This window comes from Rhipicephalus sanguineus, chromosome 1 (assembly GCF_013339695.2).
Source record: "Rhipicephalus sanguineus isolate Rsan-2018 chromosome 1, BIME_Rsan_1.4, whole genome shotgun sequence".
Lineage (NCBI taxonomy): Eukaryota > Metazoa > Arthropoda > Arachnida > Ixodida > Ixodidae > Rhipicephalus > Rhipicephalus sanguineus.
This window is the reverse complement of record NC_051176.1, coordinates 31686804-31708777: the sequence shown is the minus strand read 5'-3', so window position 1 is coordinate 31708777 and position 21974 is coordinate 31686804. Positions and strand designations below refer to the sequence as shown.

Genomic DNA, 21974 nt, shown 5'->3' with positions numbered 1-21974 from the left:
CTTTGGGGCCTCTTTTGCTTAGTACCATTTCAGCTGTGGTATAGCCATGACAACGTGATGCCACTAAACAGTCTGTCAGCACCGGCTGTAACGACTCTTTCTCGGCGATGGAAGTTTTGCTGGACTCACAAGCCAGGGTCGGATTCTCTTCGGTGCGGGGTGGCCAATTTTCCTCCCAATGAGCCTTGTTGCAGCGTAGTTATGATGTCACCCCCCTAGATCAAAACTCGAGGTCTTCGGCTCTTCGCTGTTCCTGCTCGGAACTCTGGAACAGCACGCCGTCATTGGGGGCAAGCTCGAGCAGCTTCCCACCATTTCTCTAGCCACACTATTTCTTCTTCCAGATACAGTTGCTTCTTTCATCCTTGCCATACTCATCACCAAACATCGCCTATCTCTCCCCAAAAAGCACCACACCACCTCTCTCCTTCACTCCGCCCACCTGTTCCTCGGCGTGCGCTCTCCCTCTCTCATCCTCGCCACACTCTGAGCACCTGCACCTCTGCTCCTTCTCGACTTGCCTCACTTGGCTAAATACTATGCTATGCGTCCTCTCTCTCTTCGCTTAGCCCTCACCCAGCTGCACCGAGTTTTTGCGTACGAACAGAACGGTTCAATGTCGACCTTAGACTGCTCTATTGTTAAAAGAAGCGACGCCGTCTGGTACAAGTGTCGTCTGCTGCACTGCTACTTCACACCCGCACATCTGCACCAACCAAGCTGCACCACAGCTGAGAGGGTGCAGAAAAATCATAAACCAGCGCTGCACCTCTCCTGCACCTTTTGTTACATATGGTAGGTGCAGTACTTAGCGAACTTTTCAGGTGCATCGAAGCATCGAACGGACACCGTGTGGCAGCCGCCTGCAGCTGCTTTGTTGCAAAACGAAGTTCATGAAGTTCAGCAGAAGTTCAGCAGTCCCACTTCACCACCTTAACCCTTTTATGCTGATCAATTCAAATCCGGTCATGAGATCCACAATGAGCCATTCTTTTCTCCGAAACAAAAGCCAAAACACAGCAACAAACAAAGCCACAAAGACTAGGCAAATCCATGTACAGTATAACCTCGTTACAACGGATCTGTTTACAACAGACATTCGGATATTACATACAAATTTGCGGCGTTATGCCGACCTCCGTATTAGTTCCATTGATTGTGCTTCGTTTACAACGGATTCTGGTACAACGGACATTCGGATATAATTGACTAAAATTTCAGGCCAGCAAGGTGGTCAGGACTCCTTTAACGGACTTTTCTACCACGGTCATTAACTTCCGAATTCAAACATCGCTTAGCATACTTTCGGGACGGGAGCAGCGCACCGCGGATATCGACGTACCGATTTAAGAACGAAGGCCGCCGATCCTCGGTCTGTCAATGATCAGCTATGCCTAGCTGTAGCGACAAAAAAACGGCGCGCAGCGTGCTTGGTGTTGCGTTTGGGACGCTGACACGCGAAATTGCGAGCCGCTGCCACCGCTTCTCCGCGCTGTCGCTGCGCGGCGAGCTTGGCCGGGGGGTCCGCTGCCGATGCGCAAAATGCCCATCCGCGGTTCTGAGGAGCCAGCGGGCAATGCGATTCGTTGCTTGAGACGAAGGACATTACGGCTTCTTCGCTTTCGCATGTCTGCTAGCGCGATGTTCTTGCCCGCAAAGTTCGGATTTGGCTCGTACATCGGCACCGTGAACGGAGTTAGGCCTAACCACGACATCTAGTAAAAAGCTCGGTTGCGATGTGCGTGGCCGCGGTGCCCGATGTTTCAAAGTACGTCATGCTCGATTGCGAGTACAAGGAGTTGTCCCGCGGTGGTCTTCATCATAAGCTTCGAAGTGCTGATAAGAATAACCTCGAACAGCGCGTCCAACGAGTCAACGCTATTAGTCGCACGTCTGCGATGTTCGCGACGAGTGCGGCGCGCTATCGTAATCTCATGATTGAGCTTCCGCTTGCAGCTGCCCAACTAAAGCGTTCCAAATTATCGTCGACCCGTAAACAAAGAACGAGTGCGAACGCGTCACTAAGTAGCGCAATTTTCGACAGCCACGACCTCGCGACGCACAAGCAGCAGACGATGATACCGAAGCGAGCATTAACACGTTTTGGCTGCTTCTGCGGTAATACCGCAGAAGCAGCCAAAACGTGTTTTTCGTACGGTTGTTACTGAATGGAGGAGCCAGCTGAAACGGAGAACTTGAACTCTTTACGACGAGCCCAAAATTGTGGCGCCCAGTTGCGCCGTTGCCGAGCTATAATTTTGAAAAACGCTTTTTTTATATTTCCGCAATTTTCGCCAAGTCGGCAGACGCAAAACAAATTTTTTACAGCACTTCTACGTAGTTTTCATTAAAGACATTTTGGAATCAGATAGAAATGGGCTACAGAAACTGAAAATGCGATTTTCCAAAAATCGCATTTTTTTTGGTCCCCCGTTAAAAATAAGACCATGTTTGTGACTCGTAATTCTCTCCGGTTATAACAGACCCATTCAGTGTTTACATGAAAGTCTGTTGTAACAGTACTTGGATTTTACATACTCCCTTTACAACAGACCAAAATCCTCTTCACTATGAAGGTCTGTTGTAATGAGGTTATACTGTACTACCCATTATACCCATGGCAGCGTGGAAAGTTGGGCAAGTTGGTAAGTATTCATTTTGGTCAAACTGCGCGGTGGGACGAGACACAAAAAAAGAAGTGAGAGAAACGAACGCAGACTAACAACTGGGTTTATTGAAGGATGAAAGCAGCCTTTCTTGACAGTCTCAGCCCACATGACATTGACCCCTAGAGGTTAACAATGGAACATCTAAAAGCCATGAAAAAGACACGTAATAGGTCATGAAAAAGCAGGGAAAAAACACAATGGGCATGAGAACATGTGTACATACGTGAGAAAACCGCACAGACTCAGCTGGTTACGTGGCATGTGGAGCGGAAATACGCATACTTCTTGTCAGTTAGAATAATCGATGGGTGGCTGATGCACCCCTCCCCTTTCTTCCTGATATGGAACGCCTCGATAATCCTGCAGCCTAATAACTTCCTTTCCTTCCTTTCTTCCTGATATGGAATGCCTCGATAATCCTGCAGCCTAATAACTTCCTTTCCTTCCTTTCTTCCTGATATGGAATGCCTCGATAATCCTGCAGCCTAATAACTTCCTTTCCTTCCTATCTTCCTGATATGGAATGCCTCGATAATCCTGCAGCCTAATAACTTCCTTTCCTTCCTTTCTTCCTGATATGGAATGCCTCGATAATCCTGCAGCCTAATAACTTCCTTTCCTTCCTTTCTTCCTGATATGGAATGCCTCGATAATCCTGCAGCCTAATAACTTCCTTTCCTTCCTTTCTTCCTGATATGGAATGCCTCGATAATCCTGCAGCCTAATAACTTCCTTTCCTTCCTTTCTTCCTGATATGGAATGCCTCGATAATCCTGCAGCCTAATAACTTCCTTTCCTTCCTTTCTTCCTGATATGGAATGCCTCGATAATCCTGCAGCCTAATAACTTCCTTTCCTTCCTTTCTTCCTGATATGGAATGCCTCGATAATCCTGCAGCCTAATAACTTCCTTTCCTTCCTTTCTTCCTGATATGGAATGCCTCGATAATCCTGCAGCCTAATAACTTCCTTTCCTTCCTTTCTTCGTGATATGGAATGCCTCGATAATCCTGCAGCCTAATAACTTCCTTTCCTTCCTTTCTTCCTGATATGGAATGCCTCGATAATCCTGCAGCCTAATAACTTCCTTTCCTTCCTTTCTTCCTGATATGGAATGCCTCGATAATCCTGCAGCCTAATAACTTCCTTTCCTTAGACAGAACTGTCTAAGGAAAGGAAGTTATTAGGCTGCAGGATTATCGAGGCATTCCATATCAGGAAAAAAGGGGCGGGGTGCATCAGCCGCCCATCGATTATTCTAACTGACAAGGAGTATGCGTATTTCCGCTCCACATGCCACATAACCAGCTGAGTCTGTGCGGTTTTCTCACGTATGTACACATGTTCTCATGCCCATTGTGTTTTTTTCCTGCTTTTTCATGACCTATTACGTGTCTTTTATGGCTGTTTCATTGTTAACCCCTTAATGTGCCTCCTTTCATGGTTTTAGATGTTCCATTGTTAATTTCTAGGGGTCAATGTCATGTGGGCTGAGACTGTTAAAAGAGGCTGCTTTCATCCTTCAATAAACCCAGTTGTTAGTCTGCGCTCGTTTGTCTCACTTCTTTCTTCGTGTCCTGTCCCACCGCGCAGTTTGACCAAAGTGAATTCTCATGGCGGCTGAATGATTGCAGCACCAGAGTTCCCTCTAGTAAATATTGCACTAAGCTCTATGCCTTTATGCATGAAATTTAACAATTTGGTAGAGATGTAACTTTTCAAAACAGCGATCAGTTAGGATTTGAGTTATAGCAATTAGTACCCTCATTTATTCATCCCAAAATTAATTAGACTAAAATTGCATTATATATTTATATTACTAGGCTCTTAAAGGCACATTCTAATGAACCCAAGAAAAGCGTAGGAGCCATTATTTGTAGTTTTTAAGTGCAGTGTGGTAATTATGACACACATGGAAATTAATTAAAGAGTACAAAAAAACTGCTTGCCACCGGTAGAGATTAAACCCAAACCCTTCGACTTATGCGTACGCCATGACTACAAGTGGTGCTGGCTAACATCACCAGGATTATGCATAAAGGAATACCCAATAAAGTGGACGGGAAAACAGCCATCACCGTGGCCGAGTTGGTAGAGCACTGAATGTGCAATTCAAAGGTCGGTCCCCACCCGCAAAGTGCTTATCTGCGTGTACGCATGGGTGACGCACACTTTCTTGGACGAGGGATTCTAGGTGTTGATACACAAATGCTCTAGCCACGGTTTCAACGATTTAGTGCACAATGTGCTGTGTCAAAGGGACCGAAAGTATGCTTGTGATGTTCCTAATCGTGCAGTCGTGGGTGTTAATCCGGAAAATTTTTGCCCATGGGTGTGAGTAGTCCACATACAATGTTCTTGGTCGCAGAGTTTGAGGTGCTGTTGCACAAAATTCCTGGCCATACAGGTTCCAGAAATTTCATGCACATAGTGCCTCATCACAGATCCTAGAAGTCCGCACTCAATGTGCTTTGTCATGCAGTCCTAGAAGTTAAACACCTTGGTTAAACATTTTGCAATGATACGCAAAATGCTTAATTGTGAGGCCGAGAAGTTAGTGGGCAATGTGCTTGCCAGTCCCGAGATGTCCAGGGAGGCATTGACTGCACTTCTGAAAAAATCGTGACAAGCACGTCGCACTGTAGTGAATCTGGTTGACTGAACTTCCCTAGAACTTTTTATTACAGAAGACTTCTCTACTCACGACTGTTAAACTGATGCATAGTTAAGACTGTTGATCACAAAATGAGTGCAAACATGCAACTACGTAGCGGTTGTTTCGACATCGATGAACTTGTAAGGAGCTAGGAGCAGATGACACACCCACAGAGAGAGCACCATATGAATGGCCCAGCGCACTAGAGCCACATGCTGGATGTGGTCACCAGAGGCCACGAAACAACCTTCCATCACTTGTTTTGCTTTGAAGAGGAGGAAGCTCAAGTGGCCAACTGGAGGAAGAAGAAGTGCACTTTTCCAAAAACCAAGATGGTGGCACTCAGTTGTGCCATTTCAAAGCTATCGAGACTTGAAAAACACGGTTTTTTCCACAACTTGTAAGAAAATTTTTGCCACCTTGGCTGATAAAACAACTTTCATAAAACTTCAATATGGCTTTCTGTGAAGATACTTCGGATTTAGATAAAGCAAGCATTACAGAAATGCGATTTTCGAAAAGGTTATTCATCGGCCATTTTTTGCTATGCTGTTGCTGTACCCTACCTTAAAAATTTGAAGACATCACTTTTGATTGATTAAATTATGCAGGATACACTGCCAGGATAAAGAAGCCTGAGTAATGCAACTAAGGAGGAGTGGAGGCTGAGAGAGCAGTGACACTCAAGTGACAGCCACCGACATATTTCGATCAAAAAGGCACCTGAAGCCTGTAACTTTGGATGAAAAGGGTTTCTTTACAGCCGTGCCAGGGAAGACTCTCTAGGAAAAATAACTCTCATGTCAACGAATGGCGGTGTTGTGTACTTGTTTCCCAACCCCTCCTTAGTGCTGCCTAAAACCTTGCAGCAATGCAAGACTGCCACAACCATCCTCCAAGATGCATGACCGTTAAGCCAAGGCCACTGGTGAAGGCTACAAGTTCTAGAAGCATGTTGCCACAAACGCTCACTCACTTCAGCGGCACAAGCGTCCTAGCTAGCCAAAGTAACAACCTCAGGTCGACATCACTCACCAGCAGTCCCATCATGTTTCTCAGCAGTTCAGGCTTGTCTGTGAAGATCTGAAACAAGAACACACAAATGCCTTGCCATCTAAGAACTAAATTCTAGGCATGCCAACTTACTGAACCAGCATACACCAGCTAGACACAAAACAAGAAAGCAATAGGAAATACTGCATACTGCAAAGGTTTTTCTGTGACAGCACGCTATATTTACTGTCACTTCAGTGGAAGTCAGCAGTAACAGGTGCCAATGGCACATGTGGGCTTCTCTGATTTCTAAAGTCGCAGCAATGCTTGGGCCATCCAGCGGCTTGAGGAGGCTTTGGTGAAGCAACGGAGAAAAGGAGCCGACGACCCGTCCAACGGGCGCGGAGGCACCCGAGTAACTGTCGCCTAGTTGGAGCACAACATCCTCGAGGTCTAGGCTCTGAGATTATCGGACTCTAATAGCCGTAATCTTAAGATAGGGAACATCCGCGCCCTGCGAGGCCGGGGACTTCCCACACGCCGGATGTGTAAATAAATGTTATTTCTCTCTCTCTCAATATATCTTCTCACTCCTAAAAAAATTTGCACTAAAGGTGTACTCAGTGACTTCAGCTCTGGCACACACTATATGGCAAAGAATTAACAAACACCTTCATTGTGTAAAATATGTTTACTGTATCAGCACCTCATGTAACTATAACTAGACTTGCCCTAAATGCTAACAAAAACATAAGGTATAGTATACTCCATCTCACCACTATCGTTCAGCACTACCAAGGCTACAGGGCGTAAGCATGCCACACACTTGTGCAGCAAGGCATAGCTCCAGATATAATTACCTTTTAGTTGGCAGGGTTGAGACATGTGCACTTGTTTGGCACGTGTTACGTCACATTGATGCATGATATGCTTATTCTTCTTCGCATTACTGTCCTGTGTCTTTAATTGCTGTATCAGTAATCACCGGTAACTGTAGTTACAAATCAACATGGCAGAACCCATGCAGACACAACCGCCCTCTTCGATCCGAACTTGCGCTTGCTATTTGGCCACTGCGCTGGCAGCAACAAATAAATGGTGAAACGAGCCATCACTTTGCGTCATCTCACACTGAGGACAATGCATCAGGTACATTTTGTCGTTATTTGCGAGATTAGCTGATTGTTTAGCCACGCCTGCTAAGCCTAACATGCCGAGAATTTGATAATGGTTCCTAGAATTAGCGCAATATAGGCATGAATACATTGCTGTCGAAGCATCAGCACATTAATCTAAAGCAAATACAAGCATCAGTTTGTAACTTACGAGTCACACAGTGCACGATGACGACTTGATAAATTCGAAGCGGAGGGCACCAGCTGTGATGGGTGCAGCCATTTTCTTTTCTTTTTTTTTTCCAGTGATGTCGTCTGTTCGCTTTACTCACCCTATGCGCGTGAGCAGACACCGGGGAAACACTGAGCACACGACGCGACGCGGATGAATACATGTGGAGGGGGCTAATCGCCCTTCCTATTGGCTAAGGGGCCCTGTAGCCTTCACAGTGCTGAAGGGAACTTCTGAGATGGAGTACAGATATGCTGTAAATGCTAAAAGAACTTTCAAAACCAAGTTGCACTTTTTTTTTCAATACATATCTTTAGCTCCTAAATAAGGTCTTTTCTTTTTTGGCTTGAGGTACTGCATTCAGGGGATGCAGGCTCTTTATTGTACAATGAAATTTTCAAGTCTTAAAAATTTTGTTTCCTTTCTCTGTAGTTCCTTGTAGCACTGTGGAAGTTACAGGCTCCTTCCAAAAGGAAGGCCAAAATCTCAAAATGTGTTCATCCGCATCATGTCGCCTGCTCAGCGTCCTGTTGATACACACTTTCTTGGCATATTGATACACCAAATGTTTTGGTGATGTAGCCATAAGCTGGTTTACATGAATTAGCGATAGCAGTGCTTCACTTCATCATTACTCTTTTTCAGCGGTGCCTTGCAGCCTCCTTAGCCAACAGTGGGGGCAAACACCTCTTGAAATAAGTTCACCCACGCCACATTGTATGCTCAGTGGCTAGTTGGCGCTCGCTTGTCAAAATATTGCATACCATAGTAGCGCAAAGTGACAAAGTAATGACACAGTGAATAATTAAGCTTTGAGAGCACCTCACATCGCCAACACATCATCAGGGCATAAGCGGTGGTGCCATCTGGTAACGACTTGGCATCACTTTAGAAGCCTAGCAAAGACAATCATGAAGCTTATTCCAATATTCATGCCAAAAACATGCAAAACAATTTGCTCTCTATGTGAGGTGAGACAAAGTATAGGTTATTTCAGTATTTATTTATTGCTGTCTAGGTGGAGAGCAAGCAGCAACAGCGAATTCACATAGAAGCAGGCGGTTACCTCAGCACGGGCGCTGCCATGTCGCTACGTAATCATAGTTAATAGCAGCAACTGCTACAATGTTTCACGGTATTGGATGTCTATGTGCTGAGAGCCTGAGGTATCACATATCGCTGTAACATATTGTGTACCCATTAAAAGCACTCTAATGCTGCCAATGGGTCTAAACCCTGCAGTGCAAGGATGTTGCCTGTGTACACCACCCGTCCTCCTTAGTGCAGCAAGTTAGTGCATTAGTGCCGTAGGTTACTTCTGAAAAAGAAATATGCCAGCGCTTTGCATAATGCAAAAAAGGGGGGTGGGGGGGTTCCTAAGACATTTCTCTCAGCTTGCTAACTTGAGCACTATTAGGACACGTCCCAGATGTACTATGCAGATGTTACAGGACGTTTGAAAAAATGGTCTTTTGGACTTGTTCACAAGGTGCTAAACACACCCAATACCTCTCTCTCAGCGCATGCAGGAAAATGTTAGTTAGTTAAGTACGGTTTTTTTGGTGCAAAAGCAACTCAGGCTATGAGGCGCCAGCCGCAAGGTTTTGAGAGATGACTCTTAACAGTGATCTTGAGCTAGATGTTCATGATGACATTTGAGCGAGTGTGAGCGGTGGTTATGTGAGGTGGCTGTAGAGGGGCCTAAAATTCCACGCGCAAAAGGCGGGTAAAACGTATATGAATAATAAAATCATGTGTGCGATGTGAAATGTGTCTCCTGACAATGAGTGACAAGGTCGCCGTGATTATAAAACTACATAACTATGACAGAAATATGGTGCTACAAATTACTTAAAAAACCACATTCTTTTAAAAAATTGAGCACATCAGAAAACGGCACAAGTGAGTCATCTCCTAGAAGAAGGGATGGATGTAACGGTACGTGATTTTGTACAGCGCACTGAAGTGTTTTTGTCTTTGTGTCTCAGTGTGACGGCATGAGATTAGTATGTGTATAACTGTACACGGCTCTTGGCAATCTTCACAAGTTGGTTGGGGCTCGTTTGCAAGTAAGAAGTTGTGTGTCAGGTGAGTATGTCCGATTCATAGTCTGCATAACATGACTTCGATAAACCGTTCTTGGTGACAACAGGTTTTCCATTCTCCTAGCGCTGGTTTTACCAGATGGAGCTTATTACTTTTGCATGTAGGAAAATGGCAGCATGTGCTGAACAGTTCAGAGAGAATTATCGTGATGGCCAGAGGGCTTTTGCTCAAAATATAGTGCTCCAGCAATTCCTTCACATAATGGGAAAAAAAGACACATTACCCAGTAATAAACTTGTAGATTTAGCTCTTCCAAACTGGCTGCACTGACAGGGTAAGCTCTCAAAGTGTGACGTGGGTCAAAACTTTCAAAACCATGAGCACAAAGAACAAAATCCAAAAAGTACTGCTGCCCCCTCCCTGTCTAGCTAGCAGCCTAAAAAAAACATGGCAATGTCCAATTTTTCATTTCTTTTCTAAACGCTCACATATGCTGGGGCCAAAATGTAGCTATCAATGCAGACAACTTACCCGCAAACACTCAAGAAATAACGTCATTCCACCGCCGTCCAGAAACCTCTCACAGTTTACTGGTGTTTCATCTGCAAACGAGTGAGGCAAACATGACTGAGCTTTCTGCATGTAACCTGATGCTAGTGGCATGAAATACGCAACTATACACTCACAAAGTTTTGAAGATTCAAGGAGGTGCACAGAAATCAAAAGGACAATTCAATGAAAAGAGGACTCCATCAAAGTAAACGATTTCCATTCTTTTCGTGAAGTGCCTCAGCAGTGTTACAGACCATAAAATCAGGACCCATGCAACAGAACTTAATTTAACTTTCTATCCTCACATCTCAGCATCACAACTGGAGAAAAAGTGTAAAATTCCTGCCAACAACTTGCATATCCATACTGAAGGACATATCTGTAATAACCGGGTAGTCCTGGGCCATGCCGGTCACCGGACCAAATCACACACACGTACGTTGGCGGGTTACACACATGACTGGCCGGTCATGTGCGCCGTATTTATTTCCTTGCAACATCGACGCCCCCGGGCGCCGGAACGGCAAACTAATATTATCACATCCCTCCCCCCTTTATTAATGGATGCAAACAATTTGTTCAAGGTGAGTAGCGCGATACTGGTCGTCGAATTCTGGCACTTCGACGCAGGACAGGAGTACTGGGTGTTGTGACAGCAAGTTCCGTTTCCCTCGCCACGTCTTCCCTGGGATCTTGCCTAGACTCGGTGTCGTGAAGGCGATCCGGAGTTAGCTGCCTCTGACCCACGTCCAAGCTTGGAGCCAGACCTGTAGCTACTGGGCTGCCCGACTCTTGGTTGTCTGCACTTAGTTCCTCAGGGGGCTGGCGGATGTGATCCAGATGTCGAGTTAAACGCCGTCCGTCCTCCAGTAGAACATCCATGGACGAAGTGCATTGTTCGGTGACGACTGCAGGGAGCCACGCAGGACCTGGACGGAAGTTCCTTGCGAACACCTGGTCACCAGGGTGACCCAAAACCCTGGGTCTTGTTCTTTGGTCGCATCTGATTTTCTGCTTAAGTTGCTTCTGTAGCACCTTAGTCCTGAGGTCTGGGTGTAGCAGGTCCAACGCAGTCCTCAGCTTCCGCCCCAACAACAGCTCCGACGGACAGCAACCCGTGACCTCGTGAGGCGTTGACCTGTAAGTCAGGAGCATGCGGGCAATTTGAGTGCGAATATCTCCAGGGCCAGCCTTCCGCAACTTGTTTTTGACCGTCTGCACTGCCCGCTCTGCAGCACCGTTAGACGCTGGATGATACGGTGGCACCAGCATTCGCCTCACCCCGTTTTTCTTGAGGAATGTGGAGTAGAGCTCACTGGTAAATGCTGGCCCATTATCCGACACGACCACATCTGGAAGGCCTTGGTTTGCGAACATAATTCGCATGCAGGAAATAGTTGCTTCAGCCGAGGGTGTCGAGACCGGGAACACTTCAATCCACTTAGAGAAAGCATCGACTGCGATAAAAAAATAGGTGTTCCTGTAAGGACCGGCATAGTCCACATGCAGCCGTGACCACGGTTTCTCCGGGAACGGCCAGGGCATGACAGGCACTGGTCGTGACACTCTTTGATGCTCCTGGCACATACGGCACCTTTGAATGGTTATCGCTATGTCGTTATCCAAGCTAGGCCACCACACATGGCTACGCGCAACTGCCTTCATTTTGGACAGTCCTGGATGACTCTCATGCAGCAACTGGAGGACTTCCCTTTGTAAGGATTTTGGAACAACGACTCTGTTGCCCCACAATAGACAATTCCCTTGCACACTCATCTCATGAAAGCGCGTCTCGTAGGGTCTTCCCTCTGACCCTAGGTTTGTCTGGCAGCCTGACCACAACGCTGCTCTTACTTTCGACAGCACCGGGTCTCTGGAGGTAGCTGCTGCAACAGCATTTGACGACAGTACCCCCGGGTATGCTCCTTCGAGCATTAACACTTCGGCAGGGCAGTCAACAACAAATTCGGCAGTTGGCAGAGGTAGCCGGCTTAACCCATCGGCATGTGCAATTAGTGAACCCGGCCTATACTTCAGGTCGTAACTGTACCCCGACAGCAGCAAGGCCCACCTTAGCACTCTCGGAGAACAGGATTCGGGAACTGGTTTGTCTGCTGCGAGCAGGCCGAGCAGCGGTTTGTGATCTGTGACGGCCTCGAAATGCCGGCCCCATAAGTACTGCCTGAACTTTGTAACGCCAAATACAAGGCTCAATGCCTCCTTGTCTAATTGGCTGTAGTTTTTCTCCGCGGTTGCCAGGCTGCGGGAAGCAAAACCAATGGGGCGCTCTTCTCCAGATGGCTCTCGCTGCGCCAGTACTGCTCCAATACCGAAGGGAGAGGCATCAGTGACAAGCACAGTTGGCTTTCCTGGGTCAAAGTGTGCCAATATAGCAGCAGAGGCCAATAGCTCCTTGCTTCTCCGAAATGCCTGCTCTTCATCAGTTTCCCAGCGCCACGGTGTTCCCGACGCCAACAAACTATTGAGCGGCTGTAACACGGCAGAAAGGTTTGGCAAGAATCTTCTGTAAAAATTAACCACCCGAGGTAACTCTGAAGTTCCTTGACCGCTCGGGGTGCGGGGGCTTCCAGCACTGCTTCAGTCTTAGCCGGGTTTGGACGCAGCCCAGCCGCACTAATGATATGACCCAAGTACTGGACTTCTGGTTTCAAGAATTCGCATTTGGATAACTTCAGCCGCAGTCCCGCGGTTTTCAGGCGATCCAACACTCGGCCCAAGTTCTCCCAATGCTCTTTGTCACTGGTTCCTGTGACCAGAATATCGTCAAAGTACACTACGACATGGTCAAGGTCGTGCAAAAGATTTTCCATCTCTCGCTGAAATATAGCTGGAGCTGATGAAACCCCGAACGGCAGCCTTGTGAATCGGTATAACCCCCTCAGAGTGTTAATGGTGACTAGCTCTTGGCACTTCTCATCGAGTGGGACCTGCTGGTAGGCGTCTTGCAAGTCAAGCTTTGTGAACTTCTTGCCCCCTGTAAGCCGCGCAAAAAGTTCCTCAATCCTAGGAATGGGGTAGGACTCGACGACTGTCACCGGGTTTATGGGAGTCTTAAAATCGCCGCAGACCCGAACCCGGCCGTCGCGCTTCAATACAGGAACGATGGGCGCGGCCCACTGAGACGTTTTCACCGGTTTGATAACGCCTTCCCGTTCCATCCTCTGTAGTTCTTCAAAAACGCGATCACGCAAAGCAAATGGTATTGGACGTGCCTTGACAAAACGTGGCTTCGCGCCCTTTTGTACGGATATAGAAGCTGCAACGCCGTGAAACGTGCCAAGCTGCTCCGAAAAAACTTCGTGATATTGGCTTACCAGGTCTTCCGTAGACTTCACGACGTTGACTCCCTCCGTCTGAGCGATGCCTAGCTTGAAGGCCTTCATCCAGCTTCGTCCAAACAGCGTAGGACACGCCCCTTTCACGACAAATAGTGGCAGCTGGCGCTCCTTGTCGCCAAGTTTGACCATTGCTTCCAGCTTTCCCTGGACGCGTTTCATGTCGCCGAAAAAACTTCTCAGCTGCACACTCGATGGCTCCAACGGCACCGACGGAAAAAGCTCGGCGAACTTGCCTTCATCAATGGTCGACACACTTGCGCCGGTGTCCAACTCCATATCGAGCGTTACGCCGTTAACTTCAACCGCTATGCGCATTGGCTCCGAACTAGCTGTGTGAAGCGTCCACAAGTCGAAAACTTCGGGCTCTTCAGCAGAGACAGGCAGGTCGCCCAGGTTGTTCACGCGACTAGACCGGCTGCGACTAGACTGGCTCCGGTCGACATTTCTACTCCCCGGCTGAACTCTGCAAACTCTTGCAAGGTGCCCTTTTTGACGGCAGTTGTGACAGATCGTGTTGCCGTGCCTACACGAACGCGTAGAATGACCTCCCCCGCAACGAAAGCAACAGCAATCATTTTTCCCCGAGGCGACAACGTTCGCTTGCTCCGGAGCTTCGTCAGATAGTAGCTGTGCTTGCTGACAACTCAATGCGCGTGAATCTTTACGCGCAGCTTCCATCGCTACGACGGTGTCCTTCGCAGTTTCGAAGGTTAAACACGTCGTTTCCAGCAGCCGTGTTTGCATGGTTACGTCATTGATTCCGCTGACTATCTGGTCGCGCAACATGCGCTCTCGAAATGTTGCGAAATTGCAGTCTTCGGCTAACTTCTTCAACGAGGCAATGTAGTCACTTACGGTCTCCCCCTCTTTTCGATGCCTTGAGAAAAACTTGAAACTTGCCACTACTTCTGATACGCGGGGGGCGTAGTGCTTGCCAAGTGTAGTAAAAATTTCGGTCAGTCCTGCTTGGGCGGGCCTGCTTGGTGCTAGGAGGCCTCGTAGCAGAGAATAAGTCTCTGGACCGCAGCATGTCAAAAATACAGCTGTCTGCTTGTCGCTCGGGATGTCATTCGCGATGAAGTACAGCTCGGCCCGCTCACGGTATTCCGCCCACTCCGATGTACTCGGGTCGAACGAATCCAGCTTCCCCACGACAGGCATGACGACTTGCGATTGTGCTGTGCCCGTGCGGTTCGTCAGTCGACCTCGTCGCCACTTGTAATAACCGGGTAGTCCTGGGCCATGCCGGTCACCGGACCAAATCACACACACGTACGTTGGCGGGTTACACACATGACTGGCCGGTCATGTGCGCCGTATTTATTTCCTTGCAACATCGACGCCCCCGGGCGCCGGAACGGCAAACTAATATTATCACAATATCACAGCCCAGAAAACAACTTAAATGATTTTAAAAATTAAACAAGGTTTTTATGCACAAAACCACAATGAGGCAAGCCAGAGCAAACTCTGCATTAGTTTCAACCATATGGGATTCTTAAAGTCCACCTATATCCAAGTACAACCAACATTTTTAATATCTGTCCCATTCATGGTACATTCAGACAGCGGACTGAATCCGGATTCGTCACGGACACGCAAAGCTATTCCACAGACGATCCCCTGCAGGCACATCCACACGACAGACGCGGTCCTAGCGAATGACAGCACCAGAGCACCAGATTACTGTCGACCGCAGCTTTTGCGCTGGCTGCCAGCAGACCGGTTTGAGAGTATGAGAGTACTCAACAACATGGAGGCCGACAGAAAATGACGGTCGCTTTGTCAAACATCAAGCACAGACGAGCACTGTAATTTGTTTTGGTGGAAATGGCATCGTTGGCAGAAGGGCTGGATAAGAAGAAAAAGCTGCTGTACAGAGAGCTGCCGAAGACTGACCTCGCTGATGTCGCACGCGGGGCCCCACATGCGAAGGGAGGATACAGTGATGCAACAATCTATATCGGCAGTTTTTTTTCTTTTGTGGACAACAGGTACCGAGCATGCACATTGCTCTGTTGCACAATGTGTTTCTATCTCTTTGCAGTGTTGAAACACAGCACATATTCTGAGACAACCGCTCTCACCGACAGCGCCACTTTGCCTGCCGTAGAATCCCGCGTGTGCAGTGATGAAAGCGACAACTTACCCGCTATTCTCCAACCCGCCAATCAGCATGTGCTGAAAGTGATAGATGTCTCAACGGTGATGGTTTTAGAATACGGCCTCAGAAATAAACTGAACCATGCGCCAGCAAGCAATGAACTGATGTCAACAGCGAAGATCCCCGTATGGCTCGAGCAGAAGTGTACTGGTTGCCGGAGACAAACTGCTGATTTGTCCACTAAAAGCTGCACCATTCCGCTGCCAGAATCCCGATGTGAAAAACAGGTTGGCATTATCCGTCCGCGAGCCGCACGGATGAGGTGCGGATGAGGAGGATCACTAATGTGAGGCCATGTGACCCGCCGTCCGCCCCTCCAAATCCAGATTCGGTTTGTCGTCTGAATGCACCATTACCACAGCCAGGATCGAATCCGTAATGTCAAGCTAAGCAGTTATAATGCCACAGTTGTATTTAGCTACCACTGTGGGTCCACAGGATTACTGTTTTAGTGCAACAGTGCTAGAGAGCTCGTTTCACAGAAATTCTGTGTCAGCGTCGGCATCGCTGGTTGCGAGTAAAAAATTGGTGTTGTCCGTGAGCAAAAATTTGACACAGATGCAAATAAATAAATAATAAAAATCTTCGGTTCGAGTGGGAATCGAACACAAGCTTCCTTCTGCACAGCAAGCAGGTGTTCTACCACAGAGCCATGCCATTGCTTGGAACTGTTTAGAAAAAAACTCTATACGAATGTTATGTAGCATGAGGAGTCTCCTGAACACATGTAATGTTGCGTGGCAGAAGGCATCAAAACATGTAAATTACAAAGCACACAGATATATTTCATCATCATCAGCAGCAGCAAAAGCATCAACAAAGTGAGCAGCTGCTTGTGTTGCTTTACGGACACATAGCGGGTACTATGCCAATAGACCTCCCAGCTCGGCCAGGGGGTGCTGCATCGCACGCGTTTTGCCGCCTTTCTTGCAAAAACCGGTCGCTCCTCTCCCCACACCTGCCTTTTGACTGCGCTGTCTCAGTACGTTCACGCACCCTGCACGCGCAGTTCTCTGCTCGCCGTGCACATGCAGCTTCACGTGTCGCTTGCTCTGAAGGTTTAGAAAGATCGCAGAGATGGAAAAAACGTTTTCACGGTGGGAATCTCACCAGAGGAGGGCGGTTGATCGACCACCTTTGCGGGACCGAGCAGGTTGTCTAGGACAATGCTATTCGTGCGAGTGCTACGTGCGTGCCGATGCTGAACGGGCACATTTCTTTGACATGAACAGGGAGGTGACTGCACGAGTTATGTAATTATGTTACCGGTAAAATGCACCTTCGTTTCAGCAGTCGTGTCTACTCGGAGCTGTCAGCAAACATCCACCACACTTTTGCGTGCGTTTTCTATTGATAACATTTCGATTGCTTGGATGCTAAGTTTGTCGTGCGGCTTTAAATTTATTATGAGCTCAGTGTGAAGAGCATAAATTTACATCTGCCCTGTTGAGTCACTGGCGGCATTGCAATGCACAGTGTTCAGTTTCATGGGAGTTTCACTTTTGCCGAGGTTTGCATCGAATGATAACGTCACCTTAAATTTTTTTAGAGCTCCGTTTGACAGCATGATACGCACAAAAAAATATATATATTTCATGCCCACTTCGACCACGCATGTTTCTTGCAGAGACGTGCTTCATTTCGAATAATACCAACGCCTGATCACGCACCGTATTCGCTGATTCGAATGTTGTTTTGGTTGTTTGGATAGCTCGCTTGGTCAGCATCATACTATACAATACCCACTGGGATCGCGTATGTTTATGATTACGCGGAGATTTGTGCCTGATGATAAGCGCATCTGATTTCGCGAAGCCATCAAAAATTTAATTGCCACCTTGGTTCTTTTTTCAGCTCGTTTCCAAAGCGGCAGCTGTATATTGTCTGCGGCTCACGCGCATGCAAGGCCATATATTATGTGCCGAAAGCACGACATTATTACGAGGCACGACGTGGTGGGGGGACTTCAGTTAATTTCGGCCACCTGCGGTTCTTTAACATGTACGTAAATCTAAGTACGCTGGCGCTACTGCATTTCGCTTGCATCGAAATGCAGCTGCCGTATGTGTGAATGGAATCCATGACCACGATCTTAGCAGCGCAAGACTTCAGCCCGCTAAGCAATCACGGTGTGTCGTATGCAAGGCCAATATAAACGCTCAGTACAAACATGCAGCTTAATTCTGTTTACAGTGAGGCGCGACGGGAAATGTACCGTAATCGGCTGAATTAAACGCTTAGTACTCACGGTACGTTATTTAAACTGTGGTGTATTAGGCACACATGCTCCGCCGCTGTCACATTACAAATGGTTGACTCAGAAAGCCAGCGCGCAATCTCGAAAAGTACAGCGGCTGTCTATTTGTTGGAGCTTCGGTTCACAAACGCACTTCCCTTTCAAGTGAGCATGATCATCGCGTTTCTCCCCGTTAATAGTTCGTAATACTGTGTACGACAAAAATTGCTTCAAGAGGACAAGACTGCGAAAGCATCGCGGCGAACTGCCATAATCTACTCTTGACGCCTCTGCTCCTGTCACTGCGTGCATTGGAAACAGTAGAACTTGACGGGCAGTTTACGGCTGTTCGTCATTTTTAAACTTTTGTGACAGTTCACAATGCAGCAGGACTGGAAGCCTGGTTTCGAGTACGACCAAGGAACGGCACCCATAGTGTGAAAAATGCAAGATAAAAGCCCCGGGGAGCATGCTCTCCGCGCGTGCAAGAGGAAAACCAAGCAAGAGCGACCTGTCCGAGCTACCGGAGCTTTCCCCTCTCTCCACTGGGGCGGCAGACGGCGCTGCGCAAACTTGAGCGTTGGGGGCCTATTCACAAGAGAAAGAATTATGGTATAGTGGGCCCTTCACAACTGTATTTGCAGTTGGCAGTCTATACTCCATCTCACCACTACCGTTCAGCCCTACCAAGGCTACGGGGTGTAAGCAAGCCACACGCTTGCGCAGCAAAACATAGTTCCAGGCATTACCTTACAATTACCTCACAATTGGTAGGGTTGAGACATTTGCACTTGTTTGGCACGTGTTACGTCCCATTGACGCTTGATATGTTTATTCTTCTTCGCGTTGATGGTGTGTGCCTTTAATTATTACATCAGCAACCACCGGTAACTGTGGTTACAGAGCAACATGGCAGCGTCCATGCAGATGCGACCGCCTGCTTCGATCCAAACTAGCACTTGCTATTTGCCCACTGTGCTGGCAGCAACAATTAAATAGTGAAATGAGCCATCGCTTTGTGCCATGTGACACTGAGGACAAAGCATCAGGTACATTTTGTCGTTATTTGTGAGATCAGCTGTTTGTTTAGCTACGCCAGCTAAGCCTAACGTGCCGAGAATTTGATAATGGTTTTTAGCATTAGTGCAACAGAGTCACGAATACATTGCTGTCGAAGCATCGTCACATTAATCTACAGCAAATACCTGCGTCAGTTTGTAACTTACGGGTCACACAGCGCACGATGACAACTTGATAAATTCGAAGCGGAGGGCACCAGCTGCGATGGGTGCAGCCTTTTCCATTTTTTTCGGCGATGCCGTCTGTTCACCCTACATGTGTGAGCAGATGCCAAGGATACACTGAGCAGACGACGCGACGTGGATGAATACATGTGGAGGGGCTAATTGCCCTTCCTATTGGCTAAGGGGCCCTGTAGCCTCCACAGTGCTGAAGGGAACTTCTGAGATGGAGTATAGGGTAGTTTTAAATGGCCAGTGTAACTCACACAGACGTTCCTTTCCTTGCAGCACGGTTGAGGTGTCCACTGAGAAGCGAAGCCAGGCTAGCGATTGAGAAGGCAATGCATATAGGGCCTGATTACACTATCGTGTTCTACTCTTGAGGCAAAGCTCAAGCATCCCCTAACTTTTTTTTTTCTTTACTTCCTGCTTCACCATAATGCTAAACTTTCATACTCAATCTTTCAACCTTCAACATTCAAACCCAGACTTAATAGGCACGTTCCCCCTTCCCTCCAAAGCGGCTAACAATTTTCTAGGATGGCTGCAACACTGTCTAGTGACACACAACACGCCTTTAAAGAAGAAAGAGAAAACAGTACCTGTGACATTCCACATGGTGCTCCACGCAGTCTCCATGACTTCATCAGATGTGTGGGTCCTCAGTCGGCCGTCAATCAGCTGAAGCATTATCTGCAAATAGCAAAGTTTCCCATCATGACATTCAATACAGTACCTTAATTCCGAGTTACAAGGAACTGAGCTCGCTGTATTCTAGCAAAAATAGTGCTGCACATGCTTTGCCAGATCAAATTTGTCAGGTGTTACCACATTTACGACACTGTACAAAAACACAAAATGTGCTCGCAAAATCAGTGTGCTCATGCACATAGGTGTGCGCACGGAGGGGGGGAGTCAGCCCCATACATTGACTTAACAGGGGGAGAAGCACTGCAATGACCTTCCACCCACCCTGAAGGGGAACTCTGCGCATGCCTATGCTCATGCATTTCGTATGCTGTACCCATATGTAGACTCTCAGGGTCTACCAAATGCTGTAGTAAGTTTTGAACTTGAACAGACGTTGCAAGATACAATGATGCCTTTAAAAGTAAAGCACGGCATCATTTCACAAGATGACTACCGAACATAACTGCTATCTCAATCATCAAAGAATGAAAGTTGAGCAAGGTGGTAGGGATTAGTAAGACTGGCACTGTCTTCACTAGAGCATGTGCAGATAAGCTTTGTGTCTTCCCTCTACGCCAATGCGAAACACTACAATTTATAGTTGACCTTGGTGGCTCATTCCAACTTGTGTTCGTGCTTGCGTGGCTGCTTTTTACCATAACATCAGTAACACCACACTGTATTCAAGTTTTGAGGGCACAAGTAGTTTCAATAAACAGTTTACTTCCTGTTACATCGTAAGGTCGCACCCAGGTGGGAAAACGTGCAGAAAGAAGCGTTTATTGATCGTGGAATCGGGCTTTTATAGCCAGGAGGGGAGAGGGGGAAGTGAGCACTGCTTGTGCCCACGTGCGACTAGCTTTGTCGTGATAAGCGGCGATGGCAGCCAGATAGGTTCCGTTGCTACACTTCCAAGTTTGTCATACGAGTGCTAGTCAACCAGCACCTGTCACTACTACTATGTGACAGGTGTGACCGGCGCTGCTACTGCAAATGATTGAATTGCATGAAATTTGGCCAGAATTAAGATCAGTAAAATGTAAAATTTGAAAATCAGTGTGCCCGAGACACTGAGCGCACAGGACATAGTGCTCTGTACTATGTGCTCATCGTTCCTTTTCTGCGCTGTTATACCACAATGTTGAAAATTCTCTTGCTGCGTATATGGTAGCCTCAAAACCCTAGCAAGCGTCTTTCCACAGCTATGCTTCCTTCACTACCCTGAAGTGACAACAATTTAGCTTCAGCTGTGTTTCAGAGGTTCTTTCTGATCTCTCTCATTACCTTAGTGATTAATTCCAGAGTCATAAGGGGCCAAACGCTAGTGAAACCTCCTAAAAGTATTCGCAGCCTTTGTTGGAACAAAGTATGGCTATGCGTGCTGCTGAGAGACTGCCATCTTTGGGCAGGGTTTGTCAAGGAGAGAAATTTAAAGGTATTCAAGGGCTTTCAAGACCTTGTAAAAGCTTTTTCAAGGGTGCAGAGCAGCATCTAATGCAGCACTTTCTTACGATATTGCAATGTTTCTAACACTGCAGATAGGTTCACTATGCTAGAGACACTAAATATGTTTTAAACATAAAAAAATATCCAGCCTTGCTGGGACTTTCTTCTACATGTTAATGATTTCTCCCACTTTACTCAGTGAAGTGCTTCAGAATCAAACATCGGCACTATTCCAATGAAATTCAATTTCATGCAACGCTTGCTCAACAAGAAAAGAAAGCCTCAAAAAGCCCAGGAGGTTTCAGCATGAAGTGGTCACAAGATAAGCCCACAGATAAAAAGACAGGGAACCATAGGATGAGGCCAGTAGTGTAAACAAAGGAATGAACTCTGGAGTTTCCTAGTTCCACACATGCACTTGTTGAAGCTTTAAATGTTATACAGTCAAACCCAATGCATCAAACACGGGTATATGTAATTACTGTCCAAAACAAACAGTTGTAGTACCCCCTGGAAATTCTATGCAAAAGTATAGCACAATACTATGCATGAATAAAAATTGTTTTACACCACTTT

At 47.1% G+C, this 21974-nt stretch overlaps 1 protein-coding gene across 2 annotated transcripts in view; it reads right to left on the bottom strand.

Annotated features, from left to right (window-relative positions):
- The window catches only part of LOC119390183 (protein zer-1 homolog), a 138310-nt gene that overhangs the window by 59499 nt on the left and 56837 nt on the right, over nt 1-21974 (bottom strand). For both annotated transcript variants that reach the window (XM_037657753.2, XM_037657744.2), the window contains exons 9-11: nt 19865-19955; nt 10242-10312; nt 6360-6407 (exon numbers count right to left, since the gene is read on the bottom strand). In XM_037657753.2, coding sequence (XP_037513681.1) covers nt 6360-6407; nt 10242-10312; nt 19865-19955 — 210 coding nt within the window. The remainder of the gene's footprint in view (nt 1-6359; nt 6408-10241; nt 10313-19864; nt 19956-21974) is intronic.